Genomic DNA, 25229 nt, shown 5'->3' on the forward strand with positions numbered 1-25229 from the left:
AATTAAGAACAAGCTAGAAAACTCTTAACTTCACACAGACCCATCCTAGGGAGCTGCCAGTAAGGATACTAAAATCTTTTTTATTCCAAATATTTGTGGGGATTATGCATTTAGAAAGCGAAATCTTAACAGCTTAGAAATTTTCTTCCAGGCTTTATTTACATAGTAATAAGGGCATTTAGTGTTTGTTTTTTAAACAATTCCATTCAACTATGATATGAAATCTGGTGACAGTACCATGAATAGCATTACTCAGCCTTGTCTTCAGCTGCTGGAACTCTGAGACATCTACAACCAAAAGCTAGGACTCAGAAAAGACTATGAATTTTATTTATTAAAACTTCTAATTCCCCTACCTCTAAAACAGATTTAAGGCAATTATGTTTTCTAAAATAAAAGTATAAGAAATAATAAATAATGAATAATGAAATACAAGAATTAAAGTTTCTCACTGAAGATTTAAATTCATATATTTATTGGTATTATTAAGTAGGACACAGAATAAAGTAACCTGTGTTTGCCAAGCTATACTTTTGAAGAAGAGCAATAGTAAAATGAAACACCTTCTTAAAGGCAGAGATCTCATGGTATTTGACTTTTTAAGACTTTATGTTATCATGACTTGCAGAGGTTGCTGGATAAAACAATTATGAAATTTTAATATTAAATGCAACTAAATAAATTTTGAAAGCTACTTCTCCCTAGCAGTACAAAACTCTAGCTCACCAAGTTGATTATTTCATTAACTTACAATTATTACCAAGTTAAGCACTTACTATCTTGCTTTTTACCTAAATGATTCACTATAACTAAAAAGAAGAGGTAAGAATTGGAAAGAAAGTAACATTTACAAAGTACCGTACAAGGCAATAGGCTAATTGAATTCTATCACAACAAAGATGGTACCTGGTATTATTTCTATTTGGCAGGTAAGAAAACCAAAGTTCAGAACAGAACTTTCCTTGTAATTTAGTTAAAAGGATATAGACAAGGAGTTGAAACTGTCTATGTCAAAGTCTATGTCTTTAAATTTACATTAGTTTGCCAAGTAAACATTATTCCAGATAACTTCACAAGTGAAATAAGTGGCTACTCTTTGGAATAAAAATGTTCTTACTCATTATCTGGGAAGCACTTTACTCTCTCTGAATATTTTAATTTTCATTAAATACTCTCTACTACTTCATGTTTTCTCTGATACATTGGCAGATCAAGTATTAACGGGGATGTATGATGTCACATTTGAAGACTATCTAGAAACTAGTATTTCCTGCACTATGTGCAAAAAACTACTGATTTAAAAATAAAGCTCATTCTAAGCTGATATACTAATGTAGCAGTTTCCAGTTTAGATTATAAACCGAATAATAAAACTCAGCATTTGTATCTTGTTAAAAGATCTATTTCCAAGATAAAACTGAAGTGTGCTCCTTTAGCATATTAATTGCCGTTAGATCATCACTTTAGTTACATAAAAGCTAAATGGAAGTTTTAGTATTTCTTTTCTATTCCCACTAGTGAAGCAACTCCAATTTCAAAAGTGGTTATTATCCACACCCTTTCTTTCGGTTTTACTATAAATTGCTATTAGGAAAAAGCTGCAAATTGAAATATTACTACTATGTATATTCACATTGTACATTAAAATTTTACATAATCTCATATCTATTACTTAGTTGCCATTTAGAATCTTAATATTTAATAAAACTTACTATGCAGAATGTTTTCACTTACAGAATAGGGATTAAATGGAGTAGAAATATACTTTGTACATGACCTGCTAAAATAAAACAGATTAAGGAATCAAATTGCCAAACTTTGGACATCCATTACATTAAAAAACCCAGAGAATATTATTAATGTAAATTTTAGAAATGTTTATTTTAGGAACACATGGAATTAAAATGAGTATGTGAGTCTAAGAGCCTACAGAGAAGAAATAGGGAGTGTTTGTGTGTTTGTGTGCATGAATACCCTTGCCATCATTCTAAGACCTAGCATACCTAGAATAGAGGACATTACATTTGATTTGAAAAAATATTTAAATTAAGAACAATTTACATGTACAATATAAATAGATAAATAATACCACTTTCAGTCACTTTCAGAAGAAAAAAGTAATAATAAGGATTAATGAAAGCAGTGTACACCAAACAAAACTGTTTTTTACTTTGAGTCAAATTCTACACACTGGAAAAATGCATGTCTATATCATTCTGCAGAAGTTCTTTAAGTGCTTTTAAAATTTAGCAAGGCTGCAAATTCTGTCAAAAAATAAATCAAATTACTATTTGTTAATAAGCTATGAAGTCCATAATAAATGACAACTCAAGCTGAGCAAGGTTAAAAAGCCGTCTTATATTTTTGGCATTATCATGAAAACTCTGTGACTGAACGACACATCATTTCCAACGACACCAATAAGGCCTCGGTGTGTACTCCAGGACACACTTTTAAATTCTCAGATAGTTCCGTAAGAATATTTGGGAGCTTCTGCAATGTCTTTATATTTCTAGCATAAAGATCCAGTAACCAGTCAGTATGAGCATTGGTGGTTTCCTTATAATTCTTACAGGCTATCAGTAGCTCATTTAGGTGAGTTAACCCATTGAAAGCTAAGAGGAACTCTGAAGATAAATCAAAAATTGAACAAAAATTTAGCAGCATTCTACTAATTAAAAATGAGCCAAATTCAAGTTGCTGGTGGCAAAAATGTTTCTCTGCTTGTGCATGAAAGTTCTCCACTTTATCTTCTATTTTTTTAATAGCAAATAATTCTTCCCTGATTTGAGATGATGCCACATAATCCAAGGGCAATTCTCCCTTAGAGTTCTTCTGCTCTAAAAGCACTGGGCCTGTGAAGAAGAAAATCCAAATCGTTAAAAGCAAAACATTTTTATTTTGCCAGCTTAACAGCTGTTTTACCTCTTTTTCTAAAGCACCCAGGGCTTTGTCCACAGTCATCTTTTGTACTAATTAATATTGACATAGTTAACTGGCTATACATAACTGACTGCCTAATAAAGGTGCTTTAAAAAAACCAACAAAGTTCTAATCAATTGCCTAATGAGGTTTGCCTAAAAAGTGCATGCCTTCATTCAGTAAATAACATAAATGAAACAAACTTTCATAAAACTTTTTTTTTCATATATATGTTTTTTTGGTATCATTAATATACAATCACATGAGCAACATTGTGGTTACTAGATTCCCCCCATTATCAAGTCCCCACTACATACTCATACTTTCATAAAACTTTATACATTATCTTCTTGAAATAAGAATTTCAGTGTTCCCTAAAGAAATTTAAAAAAATATATTCACCTTAAATTGTGTATTAGAGTCTTAAGAGTATCTCATAATTATATTGCCAAGAGGAAAAAGTATCGCCTCCTTCCATTGCTGATGGGCGACTGTTGGAGTGTAGACTGCAAATCCTTGCATAGGCACAGAACATATTTCGCTTACCCTTATTTATGTTCAATTTTTCATACAGGTAACTGATTGATTTAATTTGCTAAAAATTAAGTGTTAACTGTTCTAGGTCAGATTCAGATTTCATTATCTGTCCTAGCTAACCATCTATCTACTTAGAGCGTACTTAAGATAGAGTTTATTTCCTAGGTAGTAAAGGATGATGTGGGAGGGGCAAAACAAGGACTCTGTATTGGGCTGCAAAGCAAAGTACAGGAGTACTTTGAACCTCTGTCAGTCAAGTCCTATAATTATTTATGCACTTTGCCATAAAAATGTTATAAGGGATATAAAGGTTTTAGTACTAGCCGACATAATCAGACCAGCCTACAACAGAACATAGATCATATTGTCAGAGAGAACATATCATAGATAATATAGATTACAGCTGATAAAATTCTCATGATGAATCTGATCACACACATAAGTATTAGCCTAGATATAAACTGTATTGAATATAACAGATCATTGATAATATCATTAACATATAATTCACAGAAAAAAAGATAATTCTAAATCAGAATTAAGTTTCTTTTCACTATGTTGGTATTTCAAGAAAAATGTTCCATGTGACTCCTCTTAAAAAAAAACACACACAACAAAATTATGGACATAACACACCAAAAGTAAACAAAGGTTTTAAAGATATAAGTTCTTTAAATTATTGCTTTCTGCTAAGTGACTCACAATGAAGAGATAATGTAGTTACTTCAATGATTATGTCAAACTATTTGACAAGTCCAAACTCATCATATTACTAAGGCAAAGATAAGTCTGTATGATTGCCAAAGGACCTTGACACATGCAAGTACAACTAGATTTCCTATCTTAGGACAAGGAACTAATCCACTTGTTATTCCTGACCAAGGCCCTAGAAAAATTCACACAGTTTAATATTATGCCATACTTTCCTGAAGAGTTGGACTTACTACAGTAATGGCTCTTACATCAATTAGAGTATTTGAAGAATAGGCCAAATACTGGCATGGAATGTCATACACGTAGTTGAATAGAAAAATAAAACAGGAGACAGAACATTATGGTTCAGTAAATATATAATACTAACAAAAGTAGAAGTGAAAAATGTATTGATTATGAAACAGTGTCAGTAAAACAGACACACTAACGCCTTTAGGGGGCAGGAGATGACTATAAATAACCAAATGCCTTAAGCTACCATGCTATCCAACCTTTCTTAGACAGAGAGTAAAAATACATTTATAGAAAATATGCTTTTTATTTTCATGAGAATCAAATAGCTTTAATTATTGGAAAAATATTTTAAATTTGAAGTTAAATTTAGTACAAATAAAAGTAACAGGAAATTTATATAAATCTTTATTTCTGCATTATAAACTAGTCATCAGGTTTTTTTTGAAAAAATCAGTTTTGAACATTTTGATATAAAATTTATATTATACAGTTCAGATATAAGGAGAATATCACTGAAGGGTAGGAGTGCTTTCTGAAAGCAGAGATATATCAGTAGAAAAAGCAGTAGATAAATATTAAGCTCAAGTTATCACCATTTGAAAATCCTCCTATTTTAACTTAATTGACTGCAAAATGTGAATGAAGAAAAGATATTCTAGGATATCTTTTTTTACATCTGTAAAGAAATGACTCATTAAAAAAAGACTGATTGAGTTAGCAGTTACACACAGGAAATGAAGCAAGAATAAAAAATCCAAGTATTCACAATTGAGCATTTACATCCATTTATTAATAAGCTTTCACAAATGGCTGTTCACAAAGACATTATACATTTTCAGTAAACAGATTAATATTTACTAGCACACTCAATTCAAAATACACTCTCATACACAAACCTAAATATACTTAATAATAAATCAATAAATATATATTAGGAAAAGGTTTTTTTATTCCTACTAAATAAAAGGTACTTACATTCTAGGAGACTTTTATCCTTATTTTTTCATTAATATGAAATTAAGGTATCTTTCCTTATAAATCTTAAAAACAAAATGCTATCTACCTCAGGGATTCATAAAAAAATTGGATAATTTATCAAAACCCATTTAGCATAAATGTACTCACCCCCATGCTGGACTAGCAGCTTGCCAATTTCTACATGTCCATTTGACAGTGCATCATGCAAAGGAGTCACCCCATCCACTTGAGTGAGCAGATCTACCTCTGGACAACGTTGCAAAATTTCCTGGACACACACTGTGTTGCCATAGTTACAGGCTTCATGCAAAGGCGTCCAGCCAGCATTGTCTAAATCAGAAATCAAGGCAAGTTTTAAAATCGCAAAAGTAGGACTTTTGGTAGTGAAATAGTCATATTCTACTTTCCTTGTCAGTGTGACTTTTAGGTGCCACATACACAAATAGAATGCTTTTTGATAAACATGCCTATAAGCGTAATCACATTTCTAATTTTAAGAAGAAAAATAAAATAAATTAAAAGAACTTAAAATAGTGATATTGGGATCAGATCATAATATGGACACATATGTGTCTACCCTACTAGTTATAAATCAGTGTATGATGAATTTCTTGGTTTTGCTACTGGCAATATTTTAAAGATATGTTAGATAAATATACTTAAATGATTTTTCTTAATGGTGACATAAAACTATTTAATACTACAAATATTACAACATTGGATTAGACCACAAAGATTTAGAACTTACCTTTAACATTGATGTCTATTCCTGGCAAAGAGAGAAGAAGAATCAATTTCTCCACTTGGTTATTTATGCAAGCTCTATGGAGGGCTGTTTCTCCTGCCATAAAAAATTAATAGATTATTCCAGAGAAGACAAGATATGAACTAAAGAAAATAATCAAAGGGCATGAACTAGGAGATCTGGCCCTATGCCAGAAAATTATTTATTGAGTTTCCCTTTTGACTGGCTTAAACATCTCTAGCATTAAAAAAGAGAGTGGGGGAGGGAACCCCACCAATCCATAGAGCTTCTGTTCTATCAGCAATTCAGCAATGAAATTCTACTGCAAAAGGTTTAACACAGGCATTGTCTCCTCCTAGTTCAAGGTTTAAAGCTTCAGTCCCACTATAAAACCCCTAAATGATCAGAGAACACCAAAAATACTGGGTTTTGCAGCAATAAAAGTTTAGAGTGCAATTGCCCTCTCTTAAATTTATTCATGAACCTACATTAAATGTATGGCGCTTTTTTATACAGCATTTATAGCTTAATTCAAATGAATGTTTCTGGCTAAGCACGAGTGCCTCTACACACTCAAGTATAATTCAGAACTTCAAATCCATTAACAGATGGTTTGCTGCTTCTCAATAGGCTGTCTGGCTTGGCTACAGCAGCACAGAGAAGAAGAAATGGGAGAATCTTAATATAAACACACACACACACACACACACACACACACAACACACTCACTCTCTAGTACCATTTAAAGCTGAACAAGAGTGACAAACAGAATGGCAAAATGTTTTGTAGGAGGGATGCAATTAGTGTGCTGGCTAAGATTGTCTATATCCATCTCTGTTGTAACCAAGACTAATAAGATCTAAGTGACAATCTGATGTAAGGGGATTTTTAAAAAACTTAACAATAAGCAATTGCTTAGAAAACAAATGAAATATTGAATCAAACTCTTTCTTGCTATAAAATATTAAGTAGCACATTTTTACTGTTCAGTTTTACAAGTTCTCTGTGTAACTTCTAACGAAACATTTATTTTACATGCACTGAAAAGCTTTTGAAGTTTTTCTCTACTCTTTCTCAATTCTCTTCCTCCCTCCCAGTTTCTTCTGCCATTCAGCCTAGTCATTTCATATTCATTTTACTTTCTGAAACTATAAACAAAGAAAAAGGACACTGTTTTGTGAAATCAATATCTGACTTCTCGTTTAATACACTTTTCACATTTTAAACCAAATAGGCAGTTGTTCTGAATTTTTGGTATGTAATTATGAACTTTTATCCTATTCAAACATTGTGAGAGCTTCAACATTACTGTTTCCACTGGTGTCAGTGATAATATTTGTATTAAAAACATGTTATAGCTCATAAACAAGAGACTCAGCAATTTACTTAGGCCAGTTATAGACTCTTGGAAGGTAACATATTTGTGGGTTAAGAGGTACTTAAATAAAAGAGGTACTGGAGTAAATTACTACAACACTATTCTTGCTAACTGCATCCTTTAGGTACTTAGGTTCCAGTATGGTTAAAACCAAAAGCCAAACTCATTTCATAGTCTGGGCTCAATGCCTGGAAGAAAAGAGTCCATATGCTTAACACAGCTATGTAACATAGCCTACTCCTCACTCTTTGTTCACAAAATGTCTAGGACTGAAAGAGATGAAGACTGAATTATACTTTCAAATCAAAAGACTTTGATCCTAAGCAGCACAGGTTGAGGTGGAACAGAAAAGTAAGGCGGGCAAGTCTGGAATAACACACACACACTGTCAAATATTGAGAGAGGAAGAATAGGAGAAAAGAAGAGGAGGAATACTCTATTACACTGGGTGTTAAACAATCACTTGCTTTGCATAAATAACAGTTCAAAATAAAAGGGCTATGTAGGAAGGTATTTCTGGACCTAGCCTAATATTTAAGTTCAAGTATTCATCAGGGCCAGTGTGTAAAACTTGCAATTACTGACTGACAACCACGAAAAGATCCCAGTAAAAATTAATTGATACTTGGAATACCTTTTAGATTAGTCTTGTGAAAATTCATCTTTGTAACCAAAGAGGGATAATTCTCCTTGGAACATGGCAATTCTCCTTCCGACTTCTTTTTCAATCTTTTTAATGATGAACATTTAGCAAGGTTCAGATTTCTGAAAAGAAAGTAAGACATAATGAAAGCTTGTTTTTCACCAAGAAATGGCAGCATACATTAGATGGTATTTTTTAAAAGCTAGCCTTCTGTTAATATAAACTCCCTTATTCTTTCAAATTTTACTGCTTTTTATATTTATTTCAACTGTACAGAAGCAAATTTTAAAGCATTAATTCTCATTTTATTAACCTTATACTCCAACCACCCACTGAAAAGTTTATGAATGCAGAATGTCAGGTACAGGAAGAGACCAGGCAAACTATAGTTGGCAGAGAGAACAAAGCAAAACATTAAGATTGAGATGGAGGCCTCTGATCCCCATTCATATTTTCATATTCTGATCCTATTCTCTTCTTCCTAAAAACAGTTCAGGATTTCTGAGTTTTATATAGCATCCTTTCAGAGGAGGTTTCTCATTTGGGCAAAGCTATTATAACAATTCAGTTTGTCACGTGACCATGCATTCTAAAATCACATCTTTATTAGAGACAAGTTGTAATTTAAATTACAGGCAAAAATTGTGTGAACAACTAATGAACAGTTTTATCTCTTTTGAAAAGCACTTAATCTTAATAGAAAGCAAGCATGTAGCACTTGAATTAAAGAAAGCAAAAATATGGATCGTGTGTATTTATAGGTGTAAAACTGACTTTTCTGCTAATCAGAATAATTCAGACATCCCTACAGATAACAGTAAAGTTCAAGAAATGTGTCAGAAAGAGAAGTGTCCTCTAAAACAAAGTGTAGTGGTACTTAAGCATCACTTACAGTAACTCTGACAGCCCTTCAACTTGTTTCTGTTTAGCACCATTCAGCATTAGTAAGGCCCTCTGAGACTCAAGGCAAGGCCTCTGTCCTATTTTCTTTGGAGTCTGCATCTTTCCAATCTGATATACACCAGTTTTTCCCAAAGCTGGCAAATAGGAATATACCTGTTGCAAGATAATATTATATTGCTTTCTCAACTACAAAGACTAAAAAGAAACTACTAGATTCATTTCATCATTAAATTTGGTTATATTCTCTTGGTCCCATCACTATGATTGCCACCCTATCTCATTTGAACATGTCAGACTATTAAGAAAGCTGTTAGTTCCATGTCATTAAGTCACTATGACATACACAGCAAGAAAAATACCTTCTTGAAAATAATTACTTTTTTCAAATTCAATTTTAGTGCTCATTTAGTGAGTTCTTTGATTAGTCTTATGCCCAGCTTGTTATAATTCATTTGCATATATTTAATACTTATGTGTATATGACTGGTATTTTGCCACTTCCAATTTAGTAATTCCTTCCTTCAACAGAAAACCAATTTGGAATAAGGAGTGCAAAAGCTGCTAAAGACAAGAATTGCTACCGAAATAGTATTTGTTCAGTCTGACCCATTAACAGGTGTATTTCTTATCTGTTGAGGAAACTGTTTGAAATAATTGAAAATAATAGCTGAAGATAGCCAAGATGAAACTGGACAGCTTCGGGTTAAATGCAGCTTTTATTTGTGTGTATACATAGGAAAACACAGACTAACCCTTGGCATCATTTGCAAATTTTGCTTTTTAAATACCATTAAATACCATGTAGAACTTTTTCTTGATCTATGTCTTTCCATAGTAATAATCTTATGTACTGTGGCAAGTGATTAGGAAACAAAGATTCCTGTATTATTTTTGTTGTCAATTCTTAATTACTCTCAAATAATAAAAATTTCTATTCACTATTCCATTTTTGAGGTAGGAAAAATCCTTTTATATAAAGATTTATAATTAATATGTTTGGCCCAATTATAAGAAATAATGAAAAATACTTAAAAATTGAATTTATAAACTTCTTGCAAATTAAAAAAAACAAGAGTAGAGTGGTGCTCACCATTTTCTGAAGAGAGAGTGGCTCAGAAGAAATACTGATGGAACTCTGTAAACACAACTTTTTAAAGACTGCCTCTGCAACAAACATTTGAAGCCAGGAGGAGGAAAAGGAACAAATGAAAATCTCTAATTCCTGTGAAGAGAAGTCTGTAGAAAACAAGAGAAGTAAATATAGTTGTTGCTACACCCTATAAAATTTCTTTCTACAGACTATTTTCTCTGTGAATTTTATTCAAATGATTCTCATACTAGTTAAGATTCACCCTCATAATTTTAAGCCACAAAATAGATGAACATTCTTATTCTTTGCCTTCAAAATTTTTACATTTGAAATAATCATTTTTATTATTTTAAATAGAAGTCCTGAAATTATACATATGCACACACGAATAGACAAATAACATATGGATAGGCAATGGGATTTTATTTTTTCCAGTTAATGTTAAAGATCTTGTCCCACAACAGAGTTGTCCCTTTGGAAAACCAGTACTTAGATTTTAAATGGGCACACATGTACTTAATTTTCAGTGAGAAAATTAGGTGCCTTCTTCTAACAACACCCATGAATCCTATCACTGTAGAGGAGGAAAGGTAAGAAGAGAGAGATATAAGACAAGAGAATGTATAAGAATTTGCTTAAATGTTTGTATCCGTTCTCCTACACCAAGTGGAGGAAGGGGCTAAATGACAAAACAAACAACAAAAAGTACCAAGAGCCTAAAATCTCTACTTTCCAAAAACCTCAGTTTCTCCACTAACATGGAAATGCATAAATATACACATGTATAGAAAGTGATAAAGGACTTTGGTGACTATTTCCCATGTAATCTATTCAATGTTATGAATTTTCCATGAATGCTCTCTTGTGTAACAGAATGAAAAATAAGAATGATTAAGTGAAATGATAAAGAAGAAATAAGACCAATTAAAATTAGTAAAATAAGACCATTTAACTAAACTAAAATTAAGCAAAAATAAACAGGATAAAAAGTTGTGATATACAATAAGGCAGATTAACTACTGGAGGGGAGGAAAAACTTTCCCTCTACCCTTCTAGGTTCTTTTGGCTGGTCTATTAGTTAAATTGCCATAAAACAGACTAGCAGGAGGAAAGCAAATTTAATTCTGTAATTATGGGGAGCTGTACATAGACATGAAAGCTTCCAAGACAGTCAAGCAATTGAGGATACATGCCATCCTGAGCTAAGGAAAAGTGGATAGGTAGGAGGGAGTCTCAGGCTTCAAAGGGAAGGAAGATGATTTATAGGAAGATAAAAGTATTTGGTAAATAAATGTCTTGTTGGGCAGAAACAATGGGACACAGAGGAATGTGAACATATAGGCTCTGCAGAGTTCTACCTAGCTTACCACATTAAACCCATAATCTCTGTAGCTATCTCTGATATAGCTTTCTTCCTGGAGCAGGTTCTCCATCTAAATTCTCTTAAGGTAGTTAAGGGGTAAGTAAAAATGCTTTTTCCTGAGTCTTTTCCTTGATTGTTTTCAACTCAAAATAATCTGCATGCCAAGTGGCACATTTTTAGGTGACATATTCTGGTCTACTTAATCCTGCCTTTGAATCTTCCCCAGGAACTTTTGTTAGAGTAAGCAGACATAAACAGGAGAAATGGGCCAGCCCATCACCAAGGAAGATTCTACTTTGACCAACTCCTAAACCCTCTTTAGTTCCCAGTTTCACAATCAAGGATGCCTAGTTTATCAGGAGGCAGAGAGAGTCAAGAACACCTAGACTGTCAAGAGGCCCAGGACCACAGGGGCTTCCCTGATTACAGGGCATGTGCAAGGTACGATGATTGTCTGAAAGTAGCCTACCTCATTATAATAATCTAAATCTTATTACAATTGTGGTTTGGCCCCGCTGTGAGCTTTGCTTAGGTACTTATGGGTAAGGTGCCTGCACGCCGAGAAAAAAGGTTATATAACCTAGAGCTGCCAACCAACTTATTAATCAAATGACCTAAGATTCAGGCTGGGACTTCCTGCCATCTTAAGAAAAAATAAAAGCCAACCTAACACTAATGGCAGGGCTGCTTCTGGTTTTCTGTTTCAAGAGTGTACTTTTTCCCTTTAACCCAACAAATTCCATGCTGTTTTTTCTTGCTACCTGGTCTCTAGATTGAATTCTTTCCTTTGAGAAGACACAAATCAGGGAAATACAATGCATTCTACCTGGTAACACTTTTACATTTCAGTAAATGAGTTGGTAGATTTTTCCATCTTACTGAAACAGTCTGTTAGTCCTGAGAACAGGTCAATTCAACTAAAAGGGTTGTGTCTCATATTTCAGGAGGTGGTGATGCAGTGGGCTCTCAAAGTTAGGCCTAAATAGTACAAGTAATCAGGTATTTAATGAGAGGTAATTCTATTGAAACAAAAGAAAAATGAAGGTTAATGGTAGGGCAAAATATAATCCAAGTTTCTGAGGTCTAGAAGAAGACAACTGATATTTCTAGATGTCTGGCTTAAAGTTTCTTCAGGTGAGGGCAGGCAGCAGCTTCCTAATTTGAAGCTTGAACGTCTCTGGTGTGCTTTCTGAGTGGCCACATATCAATAAATACGTTTGCCATGCATGAGCTGTTGTGATTTCTCTAAAGTTTATACCAAGTTGTCCAGCTTTAGTTTGCATTGCTTTCGGGAAAGGCCAGTTCAAATTCTCAGTGATTCCAAGTCAGAAATGTGGGAAAAAATTAGAAATGTTAGTTTGCAGAGTGGGGGTCTAATATTGGAGGAAACTAGAATAAGCAGGATATAGCCCAGTTTATAGGTAGAAAACAAAACCTTAAAGACAGCTCTAGAATCTGGTATCTATGAAGGTGTGTTATAATTGTATAACATAATTTTTCTCTGCAGTCAACCCCATTTTATCAAAGATGACCAGAGTAAAACTAATTTGCTTACAAATTAAGTCTAGTTTCAATAAACTTGGCCTGATTGTTTATATAAACAAGGACAAGAATAGTAGTGATGGTCATATAGACTCTTTTAAATCTTCTTTGCTGGAACTTTTCATAAAGAGTCTCATATTGAACTTTTAAAAGCCTCTTAAGGCAAAGAAGCCAAGCCAAGGTCTCACGAATAAACTTTGCTAGTAATACATAAGATCTGGATGAATTCTACTTTTCTCAAGATTTCCAAACTATTGCGCAGTTTCTGAGCCTGTCAGAAAGTGACCTTCTTTACTCACCTGGTAAGGTTGCCAGAAACCCTGAAAGTAAAGTACCAGGCTGTTTTTCCAAGGGGTTTTACTGTCCATGAAGTCAACCCTACAGTCTAAAGCTGTCCAGTCATATCTAATTCTAAGCACAGTCTCAAATGTGACATTCCAGGCAAAGCCTTGCAATACAAACAATGTTTTCAATTGTGTCCTGTTACAAGGATAACAGATTCTCACTGAACTTATGAAAATAACTCTACTGCCATGAAAATAAGAATACTGAGTTTCCAAATTCTGGAGGGATCAGATAGGGGGAAAAAAGCAAATGTTTCATCTTTGTTTATTAACGTATACTTTATCAATTCGTTGTAAAAAGTTTCCTTAAATCTGGAAAAACAAAACATTAAAGAACCAGCAATGTTTCAAACAAAGAGTGGAAAAACTATTATCATCCTGATCAATTCATTTAGTATGAAATAAATTCTTGTTGATCTTGATCTTTTGTTAGCAGTTTTATGAGGCCATCAATTTCTCCATTAGAATTCTGCAAATTCTTAGCAAGATCACTGGTATGGTCTTAATATTTTTGGAAACCTATATTCTATGGTAATTGTCAGAGTCCTTTCCATGAATCTCTCTGAAGATAAAACATATTTGTAAAGGCATTAGAGTAAAATAGTGATTCCCTATAAATTTAAAGACTTCACAATGGCCATTGTTAAGGGTCTGTTGAGAGTTCATTAAAATGCAATTAGCAAGAAAATTTGGCTATTTCTGTGGCATACAATATATTAAGATAATAACAAGAATTACAAGTTATACATTATACCAGGACATATCAGATTTGTGGAAAATTTTTATCATTTCTAGTTTATAAAAATTATATAATTTCATAATATACACCTTTACAAAAAGAAGAGGCCCTCTGGAAAACCCCAAACTTAGTTTGCGGTAAAAAAAAAAAACTTTATTTAGGATTTGGATTTGGTAAATCTGCCAAGTATATCAGAAGATTTTAGAAAATAGAATCATACATCACTGTGAAGCAATTTAACCAAAATGACAATTAACAACACTGTAGTCTAAACAGAAGGTTAAGTAGTTAAAAAAACTTTGTGCTTTTAATAAAGAAGATTCAGTTTTCCTCAGTAATCAAGACATGATGAAGACAACGCAGTAAAATTTTTAGGTGAAAAAGAATCTTTGTCTTCTAGGAAGATTACTTAAAGGTAGAAAAAAACCATAGTCCAAGAAAAATTTATCCTTTGAGCAAATGAAAGAAAATTAAGTTCAGTTTTACTTAAGCATAAGAACATTAATTAAAATTAAAGCTTATTAAAAAAATCCTTTATAGTAACTTAATTTTAGCCAATTGGACCACATAAGGTAAAATTCCCACTCTTCCTTTCTTCCACCCTCTCATTCTTAACCAGGACAAAATAACTTTTTTCCTCCTTAACAAAAACACATCTCCATACCTCTACCTGTCTCAGCCAAAAAACACAACTTACTTTCCTTGTATACAGAGTTGTTTCCCCTATTATTTTCAGTAGTCTTATTAATTATAGACATTAGACTTATTAATCCTTAGAAATGTTAATTTCTAGTGAAGACTAGGAAATAAACAATTGTGAACTACCTGTTACTAGCAAATTTATGAATTTGTTATAATTTCTATAAGTATATTCTTCCACATGGTTAATTTCTAATGCAATATAAAACCTGTTTACAAATAGACCCAGATATCTTTAGTACCTCTGTAAAAGGAAACCACAATTGGTTAATCTATGTTATTAATGTTTCCATATTTTATCTTAGGTGGAAATGACCCTGATATTCAATGAATTTCCATCATTTTACTTAGAAACACTAACAGTGTTTTACCAAAGAGATTTGGGAAACTAAGTACACATACCATAAAACATGATTATTATAGAAAAAAGTTCACCTAAAAACTCTTAACTCACTTACATCTACCTAAATCACTTACTCCCAAAAATTATGTTTAGACTACACATAAAAACTTAATGAGACCTTAGATAAAATCAGCCATCATCACAAGTTGCTATTCTTGCTGACAAACTTTTTGTAAGAGATAGCATGAACATACTTGACCCATAAACGCAAGTAGAATAAAAGTTGTATTTCTGCATTATTTGATGTGGAAAACACTAAAGATATGTCTATTTTAATTAACTTAAACTAGCTTTGATATTGGGTATTTTTTCAGATCACATGAGCCTGAAAAGCATCTGGGTTAGTTTGCTATACTTCTGAGAATTTTATGACTCCTGAATTCATATCAGTACTTTTTTTGTTCTTAAATTAAATAAAGCTCTTTTACAGTTAATTTTTAGCAAATTTTAGGAAAAAATTTTTATCAAAAAGAAACATGTGAAGGAGGAAATATTAGTGAGAATGTTTGATATCTTGATCTAGGTGATGGTTATATCAGTGTACACACATCAAAATTCAAGCTGTACAATAAGGTTTGTGGATTTTATTGTATATACCTCAATATAAAAAATAAATAACTGATGAGTTATTCTGAAAGCACCATGGTCCAGAAAGGCAAAGAAAGACTAAGGAAATATCCCACATTGGAAGAGACTAAGAAAAAAAAAATGTATATGGTTGTACAAAATGGCTAACACTGCTATAGGATCTCACTAATAGAATTTATTGATGCTATACTATTATTAATACTGTATTAATATATCTTTACTAGAAAAAAATTTCAGTAATACCATCCAGAGGTAGAAAAATACATCTACAACACAGACACATATAAACAGATAGACAGATGCAGAGACCTTACAGATTTCACTTAAAATTTTTAACCATCAGACAGGTATAATGCAAAACCACTAGTTTGTAAAAGAGCAGTTCGAGTCAAACTTTGTTTTGTCAGCTGGGATAAGTGTATCTGCCCAGATGGCTAAAGCTTTTTAAAATCTGGAAAGGACATTTAAGATTTTTCATTAGCCCAATTTCCAAATGGTTCCTTTTTTCTCCTTCATATGAGAAACTTCTCCCTAAAGTTTGCATTTCAAAGAATGGCTCTTAGGTCCTAGAGGAGATGAAGGTAGAAAATTTGTATTACAAAAGCATAGAGAAAGTATCCAACTTTTCTCCAAGATGGAGTTTTGGGGTTTCCAATTCAAGATGGAATATTTACCTATTATCAGAGGTCTAGAGTAATTATTATGTAATTTTTTTCCTTTTTCTTAAGTGCAGGTAGGACAATTCTGTTCCTGATGTCCCAATCTTTTACAATATCTATAAGCATTTTGAGATGAATAGGGGAAGTTTTGGAGATGGGCACTGTTTCTAGAGCTACATTTCTAGTTTTGCAAAGATTTGAAGGCTGGGATAATCGCTTCTAATTCATCAAAGAACTGGGCTGTAGCCTAAATGATAACAAGGAGCTGATCCAACCATCCAATCACATTATCTTCAGTTTGCTACTTCATATCAGGGAGATTTCCAACTAAAATGGAAATCAAAAGATTTCTCTATCTAGAGCTTCAGGGTTTAATGCAATGTACCTTTGTAAAGTCTATAAAAAGCATTTTAACAAAAGCCTCTTCTCTGAGTGCACAATTCAACCTTGGACCAATTCACCTTATGGGGAAAAAGTCTATCATTGCTTCTATCAGCCCCTGACCATCATCAGCCTTCAGCTAACTCTTTGGATGAAGGCCTAGGAGAAATTCTGGCCATCTGATTCCTCTGTCAAAGGCATTTTTTTTCCCCTCAGGAAGCCATCTGGTTTGTCTATTAACTATAACTAGGGGTGGGAAGAAACACCTCTCAGCAGTAATCAGGGTCCCTGTGAGGGGGTTGTGAATGGCCACTGATCTTTTAAACTCTTCTCTAAATTTGAAAGTGGGGGTAAAAAGGCTTTATAAATTTAAAAGATATGCTGCTGTTCATGGGACATGAATTCTTTGCAGTAGGGGTCCAGGATATATCTGCAAAGTTTATTGCATAGGAAGGCCCAAAGCTGGCATAGCCTGATTACAGAACTCTGGAAAGTAAGAGGAGCTGTAAGAAACAGCAAACCTAGTCCTATTACCTGTTTCAGATGCTCCTGTTAAATTCACTTCCTGGCTTTCAGCACTTAAACAACCAACTTGTATGTTCACGACCTGGAGATTAGGCAGGGATGCTCTCTGTAAATCTTGTATGAAAAGGGAAGCTAAAACAGGTGACTGGGTGTTTAAAGGATTTTTGGGGGAAGGTGGGGGAGTTTTTGAGAGTTCAGAGAGTTTGCTGAGAAGATGGTACTAGACTTTCAGAAGGGGAATTTACATTGGATATGGACTTTAATTTTTGTTCCTAATATAGTCATTTTAAAGGAGTTTTTGTCTGGCCACCGATCACTAGAGTCTTTTATTAATCTCAGTATGGATGCAAACCAATAAGCCTTTTTGCAGAAAGACTTAGATGTAGCTTTCCAGGCTTAGAGTAAATCTTCACCATGGACACAAGAGGTGTCTCTGGAGAGGGTATAGAAGACTTAGCCTCCACGATCCAAAGGGTTTATTCTCAAAGACAGTCTAAGAAAATAAAGCCCTTCATTGTTCCAGGTGGTAAAAGTGGTGCAGTGAAAATGGTGTCTCTAGTTTCCCACAAGACCTTGAGAGGCCTCCAGTCACAGACGTGCTGATCTGTAACACTGGGTAGGTGCGACTGGAATAGGACTTTTCCAATACTAACAAAACAGTGAAGATTGAAACAACAAAAGTTCTCCATGGACTGGAGTGCCCTATGACAAACTCCCCTAACATCTGGCATCGGACAAAGGAAGTGCTACTTGTGACTTGGTGTCTGAGGACTCCAGTCTATTTGGCCACTAGAATGCACACTGGTAGGGGCACCTTCCAGGTGGTAGAGACCAGAGAATTTATTCTCACTGGTCATAGAGCCAAGCTTTGAAGACATATGAGAAATAAGGAAAACCTCATGTTTTTTCTTAAATGCACATTAACAGCTTTAGGTAAGCCTTGGCTCTATTGGCTTACCTAAGAGGGATGTCCTAGCACCTAAGAGGGATGTCCCACTGGGTTGGGAACTGTGAGGTGTTTTACAGAGCACTTCATTGCATGGAAATTTTCTTGAGGTGACCAATCTATGCCATTCTGTGACCAACTTATCCTAACATGGGACTCTTTGAGTTAGGTGGTGGGTGCTCTAATAGCTTTTAAGTACTCAACCCATGCCCACCAATTTTTGCAGCTTTGGCTGCCCAGAAGTCCCTTAGCAACAGCCTGTACCTTGTGTGTACAATAACCCACAGTAAAATTTGTTTAAACAGATGTTGGTTTGGTGAGAACTGTGAACTCATTAGTCTGTTAGGCCAGCTGGAACAGTAGACTTACAGGGACCAATGCCTACATCTACCCTATAGTTTTCCTCCTTAAGATAAACAACATAATAGGCAGAGATAAAGAAAGCCAGTTACCACCTCTGGGAGGAAAAGTATTAATAGAAACCAAGATTACTCATAACATATCTTTACTAGAGTCACTAATCCAAGGAACTAGTTTCACAAATATTTTCTCCTGCTAATCTAAATTTAGAAAAGGAAAAAAGGACTCTCACCACTCTTGCTTCCACCAGACCCTGCAGGCAGAGATCAGCGAGACTGACATGGTAAGGATTCTTACCTTATGCTAGTTTTTTATCAGAGGTCCCATGATCTCTCTGCAGCATCCCTGGAGTGAGCAGTGTCCAGCCAGTGAAGTTAGTCCCTTTGTGGTCCCCAACTGTAGGGAAGGAAAATTTTTTCTACTACCTTTACAGGTTCTTTTGGCTGATCTATTAATTAAATTGATTTAAAACAGATTAACAGGAGAAAACCAAATTTAATTTCATACATTTGGGAGCCTCACATAGACATGAGAGGTTCAAAGACAGTCAGGCAGTTGAAGTTTATATGCTATCCTGAGCTAAGAAGAAGGGACCAGGGGTCTGGGGCTTCAAAGGGAAGGAAGATAATTTACAGGAAGATAGGAAATGCAAATGTTTGGTAAACAAATGTTTGTCATGCTATGCGGAAACAATGGGACACAGAAGAATTTGAATATATAGAACCTGCGGAGTTCCCCCCAGCTTACCACACTCAGTCCATACTCTGTGTACCTATCTCTGATGATAGCTCTCTATCTAAATTCTTTTAGGCAGTTAAGGGGTGAGTAAAAGGCTCTTCTTGAGTCTTTTGGCCCTTGATTATCTTTAACTTGAAATAATCCACATGCCAAAATGGGTATTTTGGCCAGAATATTGTGTTCCCCTTTACTACAAGCATTGGAAAACAAAGAATTAGGAAAATTCAATTCAATTAAAATTAGCAAAATAAACATAATAGGTTAAAATACATTTTAAAAATTGGACAAAATGATAAATTTAATAGCAATACAAAGTATAAAACTTGACTCCCCAATACAGGGACTTAGGTCCTTTAGGCTTAGGAGACATCAGACATCCCATTAAAGTCCTATCCTGCTCACATGCCCTCCCAAAAGGCTGGGGCTCTGGTGTCCTTGTAGTCCTTGATCATTTGATTTTTCAGTTGGGTCGGGGGAGGTGATGAATGATGGACTGAGTTGGGAGGATTCCATCCCAGGGAACATTTGGCAACTTTTGGTTGTCACAACTGGGAGGCAAGCACTACTGGCATCCAGTGGGCAAAGGCTACTGGATGCTACTAAACCTCCTACGATGTTCCCAGGATGGGCCTCTACAACAAAGAACATCTGACCCAAAACATAAACAGTGAACAGGCTAAGAAAGAAACTGCCTGGATTAAACAGACTTGAGGTTCTTGCTTGTGACAGACTGCCATACAGGCAATGGCTCCAGTCAGATGTTAAGAAGATCCACAAAACTCTACACAGACATAGGATTGTGAATTCAAATAATCCTTTTCAAAATGTCCTAATAAAGATACAATTTGTAAGAAATGGAAATGGGAAAGGCATTTTACAACCTTCTGTTACAACTTAACAATTCATCACTTAAAACCTACTAGGCTCTTACTATTATATGAAACTGCAAGCAGTAAACTGAAAGATGATCGCCAAAAGATCTTATTAAAAAAAAAAACAAAATTTGATATTTTACATTTTGTAAACATAATGAAGTGAGAGTTATCACATTACATGTTACAGAGCAATATTATTGTCTATGTTCATTATACTGTGCATTAGAGCTTATTTACTACCTGTTAGAAGTTTGTACCCTAAAACACCATCAATCTTATCCTCCCAATCTCTCATCCTCTGAGGTAACCACCATTTTACTTACCGTGTTTTTACAGGTTTGACTTTTTCAGATATCACATATAACTGATATCATAGAGTACTGGTCTTTCTGTTTGACTTATCTTGCTTAGCATCAAGGTCTAATCATTTGTCACAGATGGCAGGATAGCCTCTTTTCTCATGGCTGAATAATATTTAATATTCCATTGTGTATATATGCCACATCTTTTTAATCCATTCATCTATTGATAGGCATTTGGGCTGTTTCCATATTTTGGCTATTGTGAATAATGATGCGATAAACATGGTGTGCATGTATCTTTTAAAAATCCTTTCCTTAGGAACATACTCAGAAACGGAGTTGCTGAATCATATGGTAGATCTACTTTTAATTTTTTGAGGTACCTCAATATTGTTTTCCATAGTGGTTGGACCAATTTACATTTCCACCAACAGTGTATCAAGGTTCCTTTTTCACCAAATCCTTAGCAGTACTTGTGGTCTCTTGTCTTTCTTGATGTCAGCCATTCCAACAGGCATAAGGTGATATCTCATTGTGTTTGTTATTTGCATCTCCCCAATGATTAGTGATGTTGAGCATCTTTTCATGCTGTAGCCATTTCGATATCCTCATTAGAAAAATGCCTATTTAGTTCCTCTGGCCATTTTTTTGGATTGTTTTCTTATTGTTGTTATTGAGTTCACTGAGTTCTTTATATGTTTTGGATATTAACCTTTAACCCAATACATGGTCTGCAAAAATTTTCTCCATTCTGTAGGATTTATTTTGAACATTCAATATACACATGAAAAAAGTATATCTATCTTCACAGAGTTTACTACAACTAACTGATCTCTTAATATGTCAAGAGACATGTTAAACAGAGACATGTCTCTAAGGAAAGCAGAAATAACTTGCACTGTACAGCTCAAAAGAACTATCTTGCCTTGGAACTTCCAAATAGAGTTATTCATCTAGAAAGAGTATTTGATAGATTTAAAGAAATAGGGAATACAAATTAAAATGGACCCACATATTATGAGGTAACACATTCAAATGGAATGAAAATTAATAGATGAACAAGAGAACAGGAGATACTTAGCCCCTAGATTGCAAGACCTTTTAACAGCAAGATCATTTTTGTAGTGCTCACAGCCACTAACTTGGTCTACCATTTTCATCCCTCACAGCTACTACTAGGCCACTAACTTGTACAATATAAGCATTTAGTATATGATAGATCAATGAATAAATGAATGACTGGCAGATAGCAATAACTCTGGAGAGCTGAACAAGGAAGATCTTTTTTTTAAATTAAGTGTCATTGATATACAATCTTATGATGGTTTCACATACACAACACAGTGGTTCAACATTCACCAATATTATCAAGTTTTCACCGCCTGCACTGCGGTCACTGTCTATCAACATAGTAAGATGTTATAGAGTCATGAATTGTATTCTCCGTGCTGTACTACTGTCCTGGTGACCTACCTATATTGTGATTGCAAATTATAGTGCCCCTTAAACCCCTAAGAAAGATCTTTCTTTAAAAAAGTTAATCAGATCAGACTGCTCCCTTAAAATGGCTTCTAACTCCTCAACATGGCTTAGTAGTTCCTATGCAAACTCCCCTACCCTTTCTGTGGCTTTATTCTGCCACTCTTCTTCTCCTTGTCACTTGCCATCAGCCATCCACCAGACTTCAAATAGGCCCAGCTTCTTTCTAACTCAAGAGTTGTGGCAAATGTGTTTTCTGAGGGGAGCATCCTTCCTTCACTCTGCCAAACTTACTTACCCTTCAGGTTCTGCTTCCCGTGACCACCCAATATAAAGTAAGTTCACCCACCTCAACGCCTAGTTTTTTTTGTTTGGAGCACTGAGCCTTGTTAAATGATATATTTACATTAACTTAATTACAGTCTGTCTCTCCCTTTGGAAGCAAGGACCATGCTTTGTTTTCTTCCTCCACTGTATATGAAGTGTTCAGTTCAAGCCTGATAGAGTGCCAATAAAAATGTGTTGAATAAATGAAAGGAATGGAAACATTTTGAGAAAGATAATTAGTAAAATAATAAAAAAATTATATTTGTGAGAGAAATCTAAAGCATGGAGAAGTATTAGAATAGGATTAAAAATAAAGTGAATAAAGGTTTGGAAAAACCATTTATCAGAAGATGATGATGTAACTTGAGAAGGGCAAAGGAAGATTTATTAAAGTTTTCTAAAGATATGAAAGGCATTAAAGCAGATTTTGATGACATGTTTTCTTCCCACAGAAGAAAAAGTAAGTTTAACTTAGGGATTGGCAAATTATGTCCTGCTGCCTATTTTTATGAATAAAATTTAACTGGAACATAGCCATGTTCATTTATCTATTGGGTATGGCTGCTTTCTTACTACAACTGCAGAGTTGAACAGCTGGGACAGACTGTAGAGCTTCTAAAGCCAAAAATACTTAGTACCCGGTTCCTTACAAATAAAAGTTTGCCAGCCCTACTTTAAGCCAAAACTCAGAAATTTCAATTGGGTATAAAAAAGAAATTTCAGATTATTTGATCTTAAAATACACTAAGGGATATATATATGAAAACTTTTTGTTCAAAGTACTGAGAAGTAAAAGAGAATGGCATTTAAGTGCAATTGATGGACATGAGATTTGATGCAAAGAAGAAAGGACTTTACTTATCTGCTGAAATATCTTCTGCCTTAGTTTTCTAAGAAAACATTTAAAAACTAACAATTTCACTAAACTAAAATTAATTAAGTAGATCTGAATCTCAGTAGTGTCACAATATGAATTTTATACTTTTGCACTAGGAAAAACAAAAATATCCACTGTGCATAAATGAAAAAGTTGGACTAATAGCCTCAACTAAAAATTATATAACCGCTGGATTATAACATCTTTACTAATGACTTAAGAAAAGCAAAAAATAGTAATTAGGCTAAAGCACAATTCAAATAAATGTTGATAAAATAAAGGAGGAATATCTGTAGAGAAAAAAGTGATTCTTCAATAAAATATCAAAATATTATCAAAAAGGATATTGTTAAAACACCTGGTTCACTTGTAGTGATGAGTGTTATTCTATCAATGCCATAAAAAACACTGTCACAATTATACATGATAAATCTATACCTAAACTTATATTTTTATATATACATACATATATATAATATATACCATATAAGGATGTTAATGTTACCATTACAATCCTGTGGACAAACTGAGTGATTATTTTTCTCCCCATGATCTATGTTTGATCATTAATATTTAAAACTCTAGATGGGATTTAAACTGTATCTTTGAAAAGTGTGTTTAGGCTTTTCCTTACCCTTCTCAAAACATGCACACAACTGGTTCCTTAGGATTCCAATTAGGCTACAGCTAGGGAGTTAAAAAATATTCTAAAATATTTCTAAAAAAATGGTTCAAATTAATATCTTTCCGGATTTTTGTTGTTAATATATCTTGATTTTTAACTTTTGTCAAGGGATAGAAATGAACAATTTATCCTCAAGAGAGAAGTTTTTCTATAGCTAATATATAAATTAAAGTCTGGTTTTAGCTTAGAGTCAGTCACAGGTTCAAACTTGTTGGGCTTAAACTTGTCATGTGATAAAACACTGAAGGTAATATATAACGTGTGGGAGAACCCTGTTAAATACAAGGCTCATTATTCCATGCATTTAGCTAAACTATGTTGTATTTCCCTAAATGTAACCAATAGAACACACATAACTATCTCAATAGTCTCCAAAGCCACTGCTAACCCTGTTCTGGGTGCCCAAGCTCAGGTTTCATTATGGAATAAAAACAGGGAATACTTTCAGCTGAATGTTTAGTTCTCATGCAAGGAAATGCCAGAATTCTGATGTTTCTAAAATGGAAAAAAACAACACAAAACACTACCTAGTAGGAAAGGTGGGAAAGAAATAAGAAAAATGTTCTGAAGGAAGATTGAATATGAGCTAAGAAATGTTAAAAAGTCATACAACAAAAGACAGCTACCACACAAAAGGAACAGTAATCACCCCCTCAGTTCAATGAAAAAGAAAGAGAAAAAAGGAGATAAAATGCTTTAGATAAAAATCTTCTAACTTCAATAGGTATTATAAAAAAAGATCTCTCTTCGTAGAGGGGCATCATCAAATAAATCCTGAACCTAGTTATAACCTGAATTCCTATTCTAGAATCTCTCTTCAAAGTATTAAAGGGATTGACAGCATATTCAAGAACTTTTTCTTTTATCTAAACCAAGATGCAATGGAACACATGTGTAACAAAATAGAATACTTACTGGGCAATCTAAAATTTTTAAGTATACAAAAATAATCATTTATATTTGAAAAAGCTCAGTTGGTTTAAAATACGTTTATTTTAGGAATTTAGGATTACAGAAATAAGAGAGAAAAAGATTCATAATTCCTTAAACTGGCTTTGAAATTTAGAAATGTATATGAGACCTTATGGAACCCTCCCTCACTCTAGAAACCCAGAGGAGTTAGGTAGAACATTTCATAAGGTGAGCACGTGAAAATGAGTTCTGTCATTATATTACTTAAATAATATTCCATCACCCACTTAATTTAAAGGTAACTGTAAAGTAGATAATGGAGGGAGGAGGAAAAGTGAGAA

General features: G+C 33.9%; 1 protein-coding gene across 3 annotated transcripts in view; it reads right to left on the minus strand.

The window, feature by feature from the left end:
• Positions 1-438: 438 nt before the first annotated feature.
• Positions 439-25229, minus strand: part of SLF1 (SMC5-SMC6 complex localization factor 1) — a 78332-nt gene continuing 53541 nt past the window's right edge. For all 3 annotated transcript variants that reach the window (XM_037012075.2, XM_073233940.1, XM_073233944.1), the window contains 6 exons: positions 10145-10290; positions 9044-9207; positions 8143-8273; positions 6134-6226; positions 5533-5715; positions 439-2855 (listed from right to left, as the gene is read on the minus strand). In XM_037012075.2, the coding sequence (XP_036867970.2) occupies positions 2374-2855; positions 5533-5715; positions 6134-6226; positions 8143-8273; positions 9044-9207; positions 10145-10290 (1199 nt within the window). In that variant the 3' untranslated portion in view covers positions 439-2373. The remainder of the gene's footprint in view (positions 2856-5532; positions 5716-6133; positions 6227-8142; positions 8274-9043; positions 9208-10144; positions 10291-25229) is intronic.

The sequence above is a fragment of the Manis javanica genome, chromosome 1 (assembly GCF_040802235.1).
Source record: "Manis javanica isolate MJ-LG chromosome 1, MJ_LKY, whole genome shotgun sequence".
In the NCBI taxonomy this organism is placed as follows: Eukaryota; Metazoa; Chordata; class Mammalia; order Pholidota; family Manidae; genus Manis; species Manis javanica.